Source organism: Carcharhinus amblyrhynchos, chromosome 9, assembly GCF_965287045.1.
Source record: "Carcharhinus amblyrhynchos chromosome 9, sCarAmb.v2.hapA, whole genome shotgun sequence".
NCBI lineage: Eukaryota > Metazoa > Chordata > Chondrichthyes > Carcharhiniformes > Carcharhinidae > Carcharhinus > Carcharhinus amblyrhynchos.
The window spans coordinates 40,259,386-40,276,243 of NC_137332.1; the positions used below are offsets into that span (position 1 = coordinate 40,259,386).

Here is a 16,858-nt window from a genome sequence, read left to right on the forward strand (position 1 = left end):
GGGATTTTATGGTTTTGGGACGAGTAAGGCCGTAAAATCCTGCCCAATGTTAATTTTTGTCTGATTACGCTCCATTGAAGCACCTTAGGATTTTAACGTGAAGGTTTTATGTAAATGCAAGTCATGATTGTACACACTCTCTCCATCAGAAAAGAGCACCTTTCTGCGTGGAGAGTTCCTGATTTTAGCCTGAGCACAAAGAGAACCAGTAGTACATGTATGAAGAACGCCCCCGTAAACTATCAATCTGGTTAGAGCACAATATTGGTACCAGATAAGAGAGGAATTCATCAGTCTGCTTTCTTGGCTTTGGAACAATTCACAGCACATGGGCACTAGAACCCTGTTATTAAATGTGGTATGTGGAGGACTTTTCATACAGACAGCAAAATATTTCTTGTATAAATGCTTACCAGCCACTGTGTAAATAGCAGTCACTACCAGTAGAATTATTGTAGAAATGTAGAGGTTCCAACCCAATGAGACTTTGATAAAAAGTGCTCCGGAGAAAATGTCAGTCTGAAGCAGGAACACAATCTTTAATTTTAAATAACAATCTGTAACCTACATTAAAGGTCGACACACAACAACAAAAACATCAGGACAAATTAAGAGTTCTCTTAAAAATACAATGGTAATAATTTTCCATCAATACTGAAGTTCTTAAACTGCTGAGTAGACTACAGCAGAAAATCTAAATAAGGTTTTAGAGATGTCATAAGTAAATTGAAATAATTTGCAATAGTTCATTAAACCCTACAAATCATTTGTTACTGTTCATAGTGCCTTCGTTATGTGGGCGGGTGTATTCATTTGGGGCCTGTTTTGTGGTAGCAGCAGCATTCAGTACTTTCCAGATCTCTGATCTGCAACAAAATGACTGTCATTCTATGGCTGAAAGTTTGTGATAAATAATTTCTATTTGATGACAGGCACCAGGATACAGTTCTGAAGCCAAGTATCAAGGCAAGGAAAACTAGCTTGGCTCCACGCTGCTCTGAGGGCAGAACCAGAACCCAGGAACACTCCAGTGAACAAGATGGGTGGTGAGATTTTATGCCCTGCCATCCCAAGGCGGGTTTGAGGCAGAGGTGGTCATTTGATGATCAGGAGGAGTTTGTGGGATGACCCAAGGACTACCCCAGCCCTCATTCTCCACCTTCCGATCAAGTCTTGGGCAAGAAGGCTGCAGGGAAGTCTTCATATCAAAATGACCCTTAAATTGCCAGCTAAGGGCCTCACCCTGTTGCTCCTCAAATTTTACCAGAAACCAATGGGGAACTTACCATGCAGATCAACCACCCAGCAAAACCTTTTAGATTTGACCAAACAAGCTTAATGGGATTCTGGGCTCTTAGCCAATCCTCATTATGTATGCTTGGCTGAAAGCCCAGGCTTCCATTAACATTTTGAAACAGGTGCACACAAGGGAAACTGCTGCTTGATTGAATATATGGGGGACCATTGCAATAGAGTGGAGAAATGGGTTAGCAGTTTGGCATGAATTTGCATTGATGAGACATAGGGAGTAGATGGGAATGAGATGAGGGGATATCATTGGTGAGGGCTTATTATTGATCAAAACAACTGAGACTAAGTCCTAGAGAACGAAGTCAGGCCTTTTAACCCACCTGCCGTGCCAGTCGTCAGCCTCCGTGGCTGCCTCTGGACTGTTTCTGGAGGCGATGAGACTGACTCCAGTATGTACCCAACACCCAGACCCACTGGAATGAAGATCATGTCTTTCGAAGCACTTTCTTCTGGAACAAATTTCCTGACTCCTGCTATCTGCAAAATCCAGCCCTTTGTATATTTTTGAAGATATTACAGCTTGATCCAGGATGGCGTTCCCTGTCAGTGGATTTTTTAAAAACTCAATCGTGGGACATGGGCGTTGCTGCCTCGCCAGCATTTATTGCCCATCCCTTAGTTGCCCTTGAGAAGGTAGTGGTGAACTACCTGCTTGAAATGCTGCAGTCCACTGTGCCATTATGGAGGGAATTCCAGGATTTTGGATTCACAGACAGTGACTGTAAAGGGACAGTGACATGTTTCCAAGTCAAGATGGTGAGTGGCTTGCAGGGGAACTTGCAGGTGATGGTGTTCCAAGTATCTGTTGCCCTTATCCTTCTAGGTGGAAGTGGTTGTGGGTTTGGAAGATACTGTCGAAGGATCTTTGGTGAATTTCTGGAGTGATGAGTTTAGTCAATTGCATACATCTCTGAGTGAAAGAAACTGGGAAATTCAGCAGCAGATTAGTGGTCACCTAAACCAGTCTGGAACAACTTCTAACTTCTGGTTGAAAATTGACAAGCATTGAAGCTTAGGACTAGATCACCTGGCTATGCCCCTAGGGTGGCTAAATATACCTAGAAACAAAATTCTGGGTGTGACTTCTACTTGTGAATATATCGATAAAGCATATAGTTCCATTTACCATGAAGAAATGGCTAAGTTTGGCGTAACTATTATTTCCTGCTGGAAGTTCTAGTTTAGTGCTTTCTGCACTAAAATGTCCATTTATAAGATTTATGGATTTGTCATTTATTTCCATGAATGTGAGTCATGCTCATGAACAAAGGACATGCAGCATTGTTTCATTGTAGCTAATAGCACTGCTTCAGGTTTCAAAAAAATCAATCATATCAAGACATGTGGAGAAGGACAAACTGACCCTGGTGGTTGGTAAAAATATAGAAAGACCTGATGGATGTCTCTTAAAGATTAAAGTTTATTTATCAGTGTCACAAGTTTGGCTTACATTAACACTGCAATGAAGTTACTGTGAAAATCCCCTGGTTGCCACACCCTGTTCGGGTACACTGAGGGAGAATTCAGCACAGCCAATGCACCTAACCAGCACACTTTTCAGATAGTGGGAGGAAACCGGAGCACCCAGAGGAAATGCACGCAGACGCGGGAAGAACGTGCAGACTCCACACAGGCAGTGACCGAAGCCAGAAATCGAACCCAGGTCCCTGGCACTGTGAGGCAGCAGTACTAACCACTGTGCCATCATGCTGGCCAGGTTATCAGTGGGGAAACTGAATTTTCCCATATTTAATACACACTCAGTAACTCGCAACAAGTGGTAGCTAACTTATATCAAGTTGTGCGTACAAACGTCACTTGCAATCCATCAAAAGGAACTAGTGCTGGGACTATGTAACTAGCACTATGGGTTTTAGCATGTAAAACATGGACAAAAAACACCAAAAAGCAAGTAAAAAGAAAATGACAGAAAGCAAAAAATACAAGAATAAAGATCAGATCAGAAAGAGGATTAGGTTAAACAAACCACATTCCCAATGTTGGGCAGGAGGGAATACTTTATTGCCTTAGGTAGGGACTTTCTGTTGGAAAACTGTGTTTGGCACTATTGATGTTAACCTGCTATTTTTTAATCACAGGTTCTTGGGCCACCGGACCCTTCTTGATCTGGCCAGTTTTTCCTGCTTTTTTTATCTGCCTTATCCATCACCTCTTGAATTAGAATTCTTTTGAGGTAGAAATGAGCAGGATAAATAGAGGGAAAGCAGTTGATCCAATTTTCAGAAAAGCGTTCGATAAGGTGCTGCACAAAAAATTACTTAATAAGAAAAGAGCCCATGGTGTTGGGGGTAGTATATTAACATGGGAGGAAGTTTGGGTAACTAACAGGCGACAGAGAGTTTGGATAAGAGGGGCATTTTCAGGATAGCAACTAGTGGGGTGCCAAAGGGATCAGTGCTGGGACCACAGTTATTTACAATATATATTAATGACTTGGAAGAGGGAAGTGAATGTACTATTGCCAGGTTTGCAGATGACAAAAAAAAGTGGGAAGGCAAGTGGTGAGGATGACACAAAGGGTGAGATTTTCTGATTGCGCTCGCCCGAGACCGGAAAATCCCACCCAAGGTAAATGGACCTTTGCATATTCCACGGATGGGATGGGAAAATGCGGCCAAAGAGTCTACGCAGGGACATAGACAGGTTAAGCGAGTAGGTGAAAACCTAGCAGATGGAATATAACATAGGAAAAGGTGAAGATATTCACTTGGGTAGGAAGAATAAGGGAGCTGAATATTATTTAAATAGAGAAAGACTACATAAAGCTGCAGCACAGAGGGATTTGGGGGTCTTCAAGCATAAATCACAAAAAGCTAGCATGCAGGTTCAGCAGGTAATAGGGATAGCAAATGGAATGTTGGCCTTTATTTCAAAGGGAATGGAGTATAAAATTAGAGAAGTCTTGCTAAAACTGGGGCGGTGCGGTGGCACAGTGGTTAGCACTGCTGCCTCAGTGCCGGGGAACCAGGTTCGATTCGCAGCTAGGGTCACTGCCTGCGTGAAGTTTGCACGTTCCCCCCCCCGTGTCCCCGTGCGTTTCCTCCGGGGACTCCTGTTTCCTCCCAGAGTTAGGTGCATTGGTCATGCTACATTCTCCCTAAGTATACCCAACTGGTGCCGGACTGTGGCAACTGGGGAATTTTCACCGTAATTTCATTGCAGTATTAATGTAAGCCTACTTGTGACTAATAAACTTTTAAAAAACTACAACTGAGTAATGAAACGACACATAGCAACACATCTGCCACTTACCGAAATCTTAGTGAACATGTACAGAATCAGAGATAATACGGACATGTAGATTCTGATTCTCTGTCCTCCAAACCTCTTCTTCAAATACTGAGGCATAGTGACCACTCCGGCAGCAATGTACACTGGAACAAAAATCCAGCCAAGTGCCACTAGAACCCAAGTAGCCTAAAACAAGAAGAGGGAATAGAACTCAGATCTCTACTTGTGTGCAGAGTGACATTATTTTGATAAACCACACTAACCCCTCATTAACGATTATTAAAAATATGCATTCAGCCCTCAAAGACCTCTCTGTATTAACTTTCTGTTTTATTTTAAACCATGTCGCTGACCATTTCAACTTAGTTTCACCCTGTGTCAATGTGAGTCATGGAGATAATTCAAACAACTGGGATAAAATGAGCTATTTTTGTTTGTCTCACTTCAGCCCTTGGGGCCTGTCAAAAAACAAAGAACAAAAAACAAAGCACAAAGAACAAAGAAAGAACCAAAGAACAAACAAAATTACAGCACAGGAACAGGCCCTTCAGCCCTCCAAGCCTGCACTGACCATGCTGCCTGACTTAACTAAAACCGCCTACGCTTCCGGGGACCATATCCCTCTATTCCCATCTCATTCATGGACTTGTCAAGATTCCCCTTAGAAGTCACTACCGTATCCACTTCCACTATCTTCCCCGGCAACGAGTTCCAGGCGCCCACCACTCTTTGTTAAAAAATCTGCCTCGTACATCTCTTTTAAATTAATTTGCTATTCATTATTTTTAAGGTGATTTGCAGATAGAAGCTTGGCTCAAGCTTGTTACCTAAGTATCAAGTTTAGTTCAGTTGTTGGTAAAGCTGAGGGATCAATCAATCTTTTTCAATATAAAGCAAAATAAAGTGGCCTGGATTCTCCCAAAGAATTTCTTAGTCCCCAGTTTGCATGAAAATGGGAGTGACTCCCCCCGATTCTTTAAAGTGTGATTTTCAGGTTGAATCTCGGACGCTCTGCATTTCAGAGTGCCTCAGCGGGATTCCCTCTGAAAATCAGGCAGTGGAGCCTATTCCCGCTGGAAGGGTCGGCAGCATAGTGCTGAGCGAGCCACAGCATGCATCAATCTGTCAATGTGGAGATTGGTACATTGCAGTGGTGCTGTATTGCCAGCCTTCTGATCTCTGGCCAGTCCCGCAACACAGTAAAAACTCTAACAACACCAGGTTTAAGTCCAACCGATTCAACCGATGGGGTCCCGCAACCCCATCTCCCCATCGCTGGCCTTGCACACCACCCAATTGCTGGCCTCCTGGAACTCAAAGAAATCCCACAACACCAGTTTAAAGTCCAAACAGGTTTATTTGTAGCAAATGTCGCAAGCTTTTGGGACAGCCTGTCCCTTCGTCAGAAGGCTAGGAGTTCTGGTCATAAAAATGACACAAACTCAATTTACATGCATAATGATTGGAATGTGAGTCTTTACAGTTAATCAATTCTTAAAGGTACAGACAATGTAAGTGGAAAGGGCTTTAAGCACAGGTTAAAGAGATGTGTATTGTTTCCAGCCAGGACAGTTAGTGAGATTTTGCAAGTCCAGGCAAGTTGTGGGGGTTACAGATAGTGTGACACGAACCCGAGATCCTGGTTGAGGCCATTCTTATGTGTGTGGAACTTGGCTATCAGTCTCTGCTCAGCGACTCTGCACTGTCATGTGTCGTGAAGGCCGCCTTGGAGAACGCTTACCCGAAGGTCAGAGGCCAAATGCCCATGACTGCTAAAATGTTCCCCAACAGGAACAGAACAGTCTTGCCTCATGATTCATAGAATCATAGAACCCTACAGTGCGGAAAGAGGACCTTCAGCCCATTGAGTCTGCACCAAACACAATCCCACCCAGACCCTACCCCCATATCCCTATATATTGTACCCACTAATCCCTCCAACCTCCGCTACCCTGGACACTAAGGGGCAATTTCTTAGCGTGGCCAATCAACCTAACCCGCACATCTTTGGACTGTGGGAGGAAACCGGAGCACCCCGGAGGAAACCCACACAGACATGGGGAGAACATGCAAACTTCACACAGTGACCCGAGCCAAGAATCGAACCCAGGACTCTGGAGCTGTGAAGCAGCAGTGCTAACCACTGTGCTACTGTGCCGCTCACGTTTGTCGAGCGGTGTTCGTTCATCCGTTGTCGTAACGTCCGCACGGTCTCCCCAACGTACCAAGCCTCGGGACATCCTTTCCTGCAGCGTATCAGGTAGACAATGTTGGCCGAGTTGCAAGAGTATGTACCGTGTACCTGGCGGATGATGTTCTCAAGTGAGATGATGGCATCCTTATCGATGATCCAGCACGTCTTACAGAGGTTGCTGTGGCAGGGTTGTGTGGTGTCATGGTCATTGTTCTCCTGAAGGCTGGGTAGTTTGCTGTGGATAATGGTCTGTTTGAGGTTGCGCGGTTGTTTGAAGGCAAGAAGTGGGGGTGTGAGGATGGCCCTGGCGAGATGTTCGTCTTCATCAATGATATGTTGAAGACTCCGGAGAAGATGTCGTAGCTTCTCCGCTCCAGGGAAGTACTGGACGACAAAGGGTACTCTGTCCACCATGTCCCGTGTTCATCTTCTGAGGAGGTTGGTGCGGTTTTTGGCTGTGGCGCGTCGGAACTGTCGATCAATGAGCTGAGCACCATATCCTGTTCTTATGAGGGCATCTTTCAGCGTCTGGAGGTGTCTGTTGCGACCCTCCTCATCTGAGCAGATCCTGTGTATACGGAGGGCTTGTCCATAGGGGATGGCTTCTTTAACGTGTTTAGGGTGGAAGCTGGAGAAGGGGGGCATTGTGAGATTGTCTGTGGACTTGCGGTACAGTGAGGTGCTGAGGTGACCGTTCTTAATGGAGATGCGTGTGTCCAAGAATGTAACCAATTCCGGAGAGTAATCCATGGTGAGTCTGATGGTGGGATGGAACTTGTTGAGCTCCTGGAACTCCTCAGGCAAGTCCCGACCCCCATTCCCCTCAGGCGTGCCCCAATTTTCCCGACCCTCCCCTCAATCTGGCCAGCCCTGATCTCCTGATGCCCCACTCTCTGCCCCAACCTGACCCCAACCCAGATGGCCAAACAGATCGCCATCCTTTCTCCCTCTGCTCATGGTCCTGAATGCAGTGGCAGTGGGACCTCCTCATCCAATCGCCTACCCAATATGTCCCAACCCCAATCCCCCTCTCCCTCTGGCTTTCACCCTTGGGAATACCAGTTTGCCCCCTTGGGCAGGGCCAGGGGGCCAGGCTGGCACTGTCCAAGGGGCAACTCCCCCCCGCCCCTCTTTATCCCCGATAACCTCGGGGGCCCTCAATGGCCTCTGTTCTCTGTAGTGGGGTCAGGCCACTTGTTCTTTGTTAGTAGGGAGCAGTTGTAAATCCTGCTGGGTGAACCAGTCCTGGCAAGGGGGAGGAGGGGAAGATGTTAGCGAGCCTGGAGGCTTCAGTCCCTGGCCTGCTAATGACATTGAAATCCAGATTTCCACATGCTAATCAGGTCCTTGCTGATTTGTGGTGTGGAGCCGATTACTCTGGAAATTTTCTGCTGGGAGATGCGCGGAGACCTGGGCGCCCAGCAGGAAGCCTCGAAATGGCCTCAGCTGATGTCACCCGGCCCACTGCACGACTAGAGCAGCAGAGTGGGCTGGGAGAATTGCCCCTAGTATTGCTGGTGTTGAAAAGCTCAAACAAACGAGAGAATGTTGGAAATGTCTAACAGGGCCAGGCAGCATTTGTGGAGAGAATAAATGAGGTGACATTTCGGGAGCAGCAAAGTGGATTACTCCACCAGCTCTCCATAGAAGCCTTCAGATTTACAGGAATGTCTTTATCTAGTGTGCCTAGGAGTATAAGATCTGTTCCATATTTATAAAAGATGTGTTAGATTATGGTGCAGAAATTCACATGGTCACAGTGATAGAACCAAATTACACTTTTGTAAATAGTTGTAAATACTTGTAATAAATCGAGTGGAGCAAATCCCTGTAACATGTAAAGTAAGGGGACTGATGGTGGACAAGTCCCCAGGACCAGATGGAATGCATCCCAGGGTTCTGAAGGAAATGGCAGAGGTGATAGTGGACGCCTTAGTGATTATTTACCAAACTTCGCTGGATTCCAGGGAAGTGCCGGAAGATTGGAAAACGGCTAATGTTACGCCGCTGTTTAAAAAAGGTAGCAGGAATTATAGGCCGGTTAGTTTAACGTCTGTTGTAGGTAAAATGCTTGAATCCGTCATAAGAACATAAGAAATAGGAGCAGGAGTAGGCCATCTAGCCCTTCGAGCCTGCCTCGCCATTCAATAAGATCATGGCTGATCTGTCGTGGCTCAGTTCCACATTCCCGCCCTCTCCCCATAACCCTTAATCCCCTCTCTTATCAAAAACCCATCAACCCGCTTCTTAAAAATATTTAGCGAGGCAGCCTCCACCACTTCAACGGGCAGAGAATTCCAGAGATTCACCACCCTTTGAGTGACGAAGTTTTTCCTCAACTTCGTTCTAAACCGCCCCCCCTTTATCTTGAGGCTGTGCCCCCTAGTCCTACTGTCCTTTCTGAGAGGGAAGAGTCTCTCCAGCTCTATCCTATCCATCCCATTCATCATCTTATGTTCTTATATGTCTCAATGAGATCTCCCCTCATTCTTCTAAACTCTAACGAGTACAAGCCTAGTTTATTCAGCCTCTCCTCATAGCTCAACCCCTTCAACTCCGGCATCAGCCTAGTAAACCTCCTCTGCACTCCCTCCAAGGCCAAAATATCCTTGCGTAAGTACGGCGACCAAAACTGCACACAGTACTCCAGCTGCGGCCTCACCAATGCCCTATACAGCTGCAGCAAGACCTCCCTACTTTTATATTCAATCCCCCTCGCTATGAAGGCCAGCATCCCATTAGCCTTCCTGACCACCTGCTGCACCTGCAGGCTGGGGTTTTGCGACTCATGCACAAGGACCCCGAGGTCCCTCTGCACTGTCACATGCTGCAGTTTTTCGCCACATAAGTAATAATCCTTCCTACCATTATTCCTACCAAAATGGACCACCTCGCACTTGCCAACATTAAATTCCATTTGCCAGTTCCTGGCCCATTCGCCCAGCCTATCTAGATCCTTCTGTAGACTCTCCACACCCTCCGCGCAATTTGCCGTTCCACCAATCTTGGTGTCATCAGCAAATTTTGACGCCACACACTCGGTTCCCTCCTCCAGATCATCTATATAAATGGTAAATAGCTGAGGCCCCAGCACCGACCCCTGGGGCACTCCACTAGTCACCATCCGCCAATCCGAATAACACCCATTGACCCCCACTCTCTGCCTCCTATTTGACAACCAATCCTCTATCCACGCTAACACCCTACCCCCAACTCCATGTCCCCTGACCTTCTGCAATAACCTCTTGTGAAGTACCTTGTCAAACGCCTTCTGAAAATCAAGAAAGACCACATCCACCAGCTCTTCTCTATCCACCGCCCTAGACACATCCTCATAGAACTCCAGTAAATTTGTCAGACACGACTTCCCCTTAACGAAACCGTGCTGCGTCTGCTCTATCAAGCAATTCCCCTCAAGATGTCTCGCTATTTCCTCCTTGATGACGGATTCTAACATTTTACCTACAACAGACGTTAAACTAACCGGCCTATAATTCCCTGCCTCAAAGAAGAAATAGCGATGCACCTTGAGAAGAATTGTTTGATAGAGCAGATGCAGCACGGATTCGTTAAGGGGAAGTCGTGTTTGACGAATTTATTGGAATTCTATGTGGATGTGACTAGTGCGGTAGACAGAGAGGAACCGGTGGATGTGGTGTTTCTCGATTTTCAAAAGGCGTTTGATAAGGTGCCGCACAAAAGGTTGCTTCAGAAGGTTAGGGAGCATGGAATTGGGGGTAAGGTGTTAGCGTGGATAGAGGATTGGTTGTCTAATAGGAGGCAGAGAGTTGGTATCAATGGGTGCTATTCTGGTTGGTGGTTGGTGACTAGTGGAGTGCCGCAGGGATCGGTGCTGGGGCCTCAGCTATTTACCATTTATATAGATGATCTGGAAGAGTGGGCTGAGTGTAGGGTGTCGAAATTTGCTGATGACACCAAGATAAGTGGAAAGGCAAATTGTGCGGAGGGTGTGGAAAGTCTGCAGAGGGATCTGGATAGGCTGAGCGAGTGGGTGAGGACCTGGCCGATGGAGTACAATGTTAGCAAGTGTGAGATTATCCACTTTGGCAGGAATAATAGGAGGAGGGATTACTATTTAAAGGGCGAAAAGCTGCAGCATGCTATGGTGCAGAGGCACCTGGGGGTCCTTGTGCATGAGTCACAAAAACCCAGTCTGCAGGTGCAGCAGGTGATCAGGAAGGCAAATAGGATGTTGGCCTTTATAGCGGGGGGGATAGAATATAAAAGTAGGGAGGTCTTGCTGCAACTGTACAGGGCACTGGTGAGGCCGCAGCTGGAGCATTGTGTGCAGTTTCGGTCGCCGCACTTGCGCAAGGATATTTTGGCCTTGGAGGGAGTGCAGGGGAGGTTCACTAGGCTGATACTGGAGATGAGGGGGTTGGACTATGAAGAGAGACTAAATAGACAAGGTTGGAGTTTAGAAGGATGAGGGGGGATCTTATAGAGACGTATAAGATAATGAAGGGGATGGATAGGGTAGAGGTAGAGAGATTCTTCCTGCTCAGAAAGGATAGCAGGACTAGGGGGCACAGCCCCAAGATAAGGGGGGGGGGGGCAGTTTAGAACAGAGTTGACGAGGAACTTCTTCACTCAAAGGGTGGCGAATCTCTGGAATTCTCTGCCCGATGAAGTGGTGGAGGCTACCTCGTTAAATATATTTAAGACACGGGTAGATAGGTTTTTGGCAGCCAAGGGAATTAATGGTTATGGGGAGAAAGCGGGAAAGTGGAACTGAGCCACTTCAGATCAGCCATGATCTTATTGAATGGCGGGGCAGGCTCGAAGGGCTAGATGGCCTACTCCTGCTCCTATTTCTTATGTTCTTAAGGATAGTTTAATGTCTGTTCCCCTTTTATGACAATGGGAGATTTGGAAGCATTTGGAAGTAATGGTTATTTAAGGGGAGCAATGATTTTAACCAGACCGTTAAGAGTTTGGTGACAGCATAAAGATTTTTAATTTACTGAGACAACCACATAATAGCGTGAAATTTACGTAATGATATGCACCAGACGAATCTGTTCCTCGGCTGTCTTGCAACCAATGTCACTGCAATTGCTTCCTCTTCACATGTTTAGCATTAGTAGTGTCATCATGAACATCTAACACAAAAACAAAAGTGCTGTACTGAATCATACTTGAAGACAATAATTGAGTAAACCATTGGGATACTAAGAAAGATTCCTTCGTATACTCTCAGAAGTACCTTGCAGTTTGTGCTGACAATGTATTTTTTAAGATTGTCTTTCACAACTTTGCAATCAGGAAAGGGCTAATGGTAAATGATTCAACAAAGAGCCAACTTGCCTTACAGAGAGAGAGAGAGAGGAATGCAGAACACATTGGCTGGTCTGACAAAGTCTCTCTGGCATCCTGAGTTTCAATCATCAAGTAGAGAACTGTGGGGTCACCTCTGTGCCATGGTAAGACACTACCCATAATGCGGACTTTGGCCATGCATTTGCTGCAGTGATGAATAGAGCTTCCCCCACACATTTATAATTAAAGTGGAGCCTCCTGAGATACAGCTCCCAGGAAAGGCACCTGGGTCTGTCAATGCTGCTATGTAAACTGTGTTGAGTTGGCTTGATCCTGCCTGATTAATCCGGCTTCCCTTGTACCCTCCTACTGCTCCCCCTGCTCCTGAATATAGAACTTATCAAGTGGGATATCGATTGGTAAACCCATTGTGAAAATCTCAGATTTGTGTTGAATTAGAATGCGTTCCAAGTGTAACATAGAAAGTCTTCATGAGTATGGGTGAAAATGTAAATGGCAATAAGCTTTTCATATCTATCCTGTAGAATCATTTTATTTAATTATTAATTATTATCACAAGTATGCTTACATTAACACTGCAATGAAGTTACTGTGAAAATCCCCCAGTCGCCACACTCCAGCACCTGTTCGGGTACACTGAGGGAGAATTTAGCATGGTAAATGCTCCTAACCAGCACATCTTTCAGACCATGAGAGGGAACCGGAGCACTCGGAGAAAACCCACGCAGACACGGGGAGAACATGCAGACTCAGCACAGAAAGTGACCCAAGCCGGCAATCAAACCCGGGTCCCTGGCACTACCTGATTTAAAGATGTTTAGAAAAGATTGTTTTAAGCTTATTGTTTCAGAAGTAGAGTAATCCTAAACAGAACACTATTTGTTATCAGCTAATCTATGGGAACATGGATTTCAACTTTATGCGTGGCACCCAAGTCTCTACGGTAGATAACTATTGCATTGTAAAAACTTGGACATCTCTGCAGTGACTTTATGAGATTGACCTACTCTACAGTATATTGAAATAATTTACATCTTTTTTGTTTTACTGCTCACTAAATTGGATCTCACTGCTTTACACATGACCCTCATAACCATAACAAAAGTCCCAATTTGACATGTTTCTACAGTCTTCAGTTTGCCTCCTAGGTAACTCAGTATTGTTGTAAAATGATGTTACTTTACTTTAGAATCCAATACATGTGATGAAATTAAGACAATTACAAGGAAGAAAAAACAGAAAAAAAATGATTGTAATTAGTTAACTTTGTTCTGTGGCTTTTATTATTTAGAAACAGTATTTCACTGCAGCTCAGTATAGACTGAACCATACAGTACATTAGAGATTCCTGTTTCAACAAGGGGCAGCTTTTAAGCAAGGATCCACAGTGCGGGTGGAAGAACAGGAAGCCATACTAAGCCTGACTGGACAAAAGAAAACACTTTATCAGGGTAACATACATACATAATAAGTTAGAAACAACAACGGAACTTACATTCCATTCGAAACCTCCAACAGCAATGCCTCCTACAGCTCCTGTTCCTGCCAGACCGATAAACAGGCCACTGCCCACATTACTGGACATAAGTGATGCCCCAATCTGTCAACATAAGATAACCAGAAGGATTATACTGGTTTCAGTGTTAAGCACTTTTTATAATGGACATTTTATTTTACTGAGACTTCCAACAGTTGTGAAATGCATCAGTGTTAATTCTGTCATTATACTTCAACTTTAAGCATATCTATTGAGGGTATAATATGATCTTTAATAATAACTTTTCTCGACTGTGAGACCAAAGAAATTCATTCAAAATGCCAGCACTTTTTTGCCCCTTAGGCTCTAGCATTATTTGTTGCCAGATGCCTAAATATTGTGGTTGAGGAAACAAGGTCCCTTTATGAGCAGCCAAGTAGTCTATCCAAGGGGCAAAGAGGAAAAGGGGATACTGATTTTATGAAGGACTTTGGGATTAAAGAGAGCATGTGTCTCAATCACAGGTGAAAATTCCTCTCTTCCATCTTGCTTTTACTATTTTTTTAAATCTTGCATTTTCTTTTCCCCAGTGGACGTAGACGGGGTAGTCAGGCCGAATCAAAACATCACTTTGAGAACGTAAAACAGTTTAGTGGAGGAAAGGGAACAGTCACAGTTCTTAGCTCAGATGGGAAGCAATGACATAGTAAGAAAAATGAACACATATTCCTCCTTGTCTGTTCTTGTTGCTTTTTTTTCCCAGAGCATTCTAAACTCCTGCACATTGAATTTGCACCAGACTCCTGCGCTGAACCATGTTTTGTAATCCGAATGATGTTGTAATTTTCTTACATGATATACTGTTCTAGATCCAGCCTTTTATTCCAAGTAATATTTAGCTAAAAGGAAATCAATTCTGTTGTCTACTTTATCTTCAAGTTTTGAGTCTCAAGGCTGGATTTTTATCTCGGGATTGGGGAACGCAAGTCAGGGCTTGCCAACCTGAACACTCCCATCAGCTTCTCCCGTTCCTGCTTTATTTTCAACTCCTAGGGATGTGGGTAGGCAAGGTTCGGGTCTGCTGCTTCGCTAGGATAATCCTCTTAAAAATGTCAATCAAACCATGCTTACAGTCTCCTAAGCAACTGTCATAAACAACCACTTGCTGAGCTAAGTATTTCACAAACATTTGCCACTCAGCCAAGCATTCTTAATCAACTCCATTGTCAAAGCAAACCATTACAGCACCACACAATGGAGCCTTTTGAAACTGAAAGAAAAGATGATCTGTTTTCAATTTCAAACCAGATGACCTGTCAATCCAAGAAGTTGCAAGCGGCTATGTTTTTCTCACTAAGCTTTTCTCACTAAGCTTGAACAGCACATCATTTTTTATGTTAAAAGCACTTTGGAAACTTAAATCACTGCTCAGACCACAAGAGGATGGTTTCCAATCACGCGCTTCTACAGTTTTGAACCTGCAATAGCATGCTTTCAAATGGATAAAGTACTCCAATACACCCTAACACTTGCACAGTGCTGGTCAATGTAATGGTCAACAGACCTTTTCAGGATAGAGCCATATGATAAAACAATGCAATAAAAACACATTTTCACTTACTCGACATCTAACAAAGACATTTTACACTTACTCATCAGAATGTTCCCAACTCTTCAGCGGGCTTCTCAAAGTTCACAAACTCTTTTAACTGGGGGGAGATTCCTAAAGTCTCTTAAATCCCTCATCCTGATGAAAATACTGTGAAACATTAAATACAAAGTTCCCCTTGGCTGAAATAACATCACAGGACATATAAGCTGGACCATGAGCCAAACCTATGCCAAACTTTTTCCCACCTCTGGGAAGTTTGTGCGGGGCTCTTCTTGAGGTGGAAATTCAAATTTATGATCCTGCGGCCTGAATTTTGTGAATTTCTGTACCTATTCTTGAGATTTTTGGGAATACAAAAACCCAATCCTCATGTCTGTTTATTTCATCTTAATTAGTTGACATTTATTTCATTGTTTCCCTTCAGTGTAACTGCTTTCCAAATTCCATTTATCCACAGTTAAAGGTAATTTAGTTTCTCACTTAATAGCCTCAGTTGGTGGTTTCCTGCCATGAACTCAATCAGGGTGGAAATGAGGAAGTGGCAGGATATCTACTCATCGCTCCCACGTCTGGTTAAATGCTCCCTCTGCCACCAAGCCTGCCACAGGAGGAAGGCACAAGATTCCGTCCTAGGTCCCACTCCTCCGACACCATTATGCTTGGTGCCCTACATTAACTATTGATCAAGGGCTCAATTTAAAATCATCCTTGTTTACAATCCATCCAGGGTCTCATCTGTAATCTCCTCCAGCCTCACATCCTTCTGGATGGACAGGTGGAAGATAAAATTTAATACAGAGGAGGGTGAAGGGATACCTTTTCAGGGGGAAAATGAGGAAAGACAACTTAAATGGAAGGATTAAAGTGGCAAGGCATTTCGCAGGAGCACAAGAAAGCAAAATTAGACACATTAATGCATTTTTTAATCATTTATTTAAATATTCTTGAACATAGAATTGGATAACCACTTAATAGTTACAATACAGAGGGAGGCCATTTGGTCCATTGTGTCTATGTCTCCTGTCTACAAGGGCCAATTAACCAGTCACGCTTCCCAACCTTTCCTCCACAGCCTCTTCCTCTTCAGACAATGATCCAATTCACTTTTGAAAAGCACAACTAAGTCTGCCTCCACCAAACCCTCAGCTAGTAAATTCCTAACCACTGACTGGGCAAATAAAGTTTCTCCCCATGTCGTCTTTGGGTCTTTTGTTAAGCACCTTAGATCTGTGTCCTCTGACCCTTGACCCTTCTGCAATGGGAACAGTTTCACTCCATTTACTCTACCCAGACCTCTGATGATTTCGAACACCTCCTTCAAATCTCCTCTCAATGACATCATTACGTTTGGAATGGTTATGGAGTAGCACAATCAAGTGTAAAAATATTTAATAGGATGAATATTAGCTTCAGTGAGCTGAGGAGGTATCAGTCCCAGTTACTCTGGAATCAAACATTGATGGACACAGCTATAATCAAACATACAAACAAAACTAAGCTGGCGCCAGAGTGTGGCGACTTCTTGCAAGCTGCACCCAACATACTTTCTAATTCTATTTTTTACTCTCACGCTATGCTTCTCAGACTTCATTCTAACTCTTTTAAACTCTCTAACATTGCTTTAATTTTGTGACTGGAACACTACATTCTACACTCCTTTCCTTTTCTATGAACGGTATGCTTTATCTGTATAGCATGCAAGAAACAATGC

The 16,858-nt window shown here is 44.3% G+C and overlaps 1 protein-coding gene across 1 annotated transcript in view; it reads right to left on the bottom strand.

The window, feature by feature from the left end:
• Positions 1–16,858, bottom strand: part of slc5a9 (solute carrier family 5 member 9) — a 59,442-nt gene that overhangs the window by 39,655 nt on the left and 2,929 nt on the right. The window contains exons 3-5 of the mRNA XM_080195505.1: positions 13,554–13,658; positions 4,585–4,749; positions 414–519 (exon numbers count right to left, since the gene is read on the bottom strand). Coding sequence (XP_080051631.1) covers positions 414–519; positions 4,585–4,749; positions 13,554–13,658 — 376 coding nt within the window. The remainder of the gene's footprint in view (positions 1–413; positions 520–4,584; positions 4,750–13,553; positions 13,659–16,858) is intronic.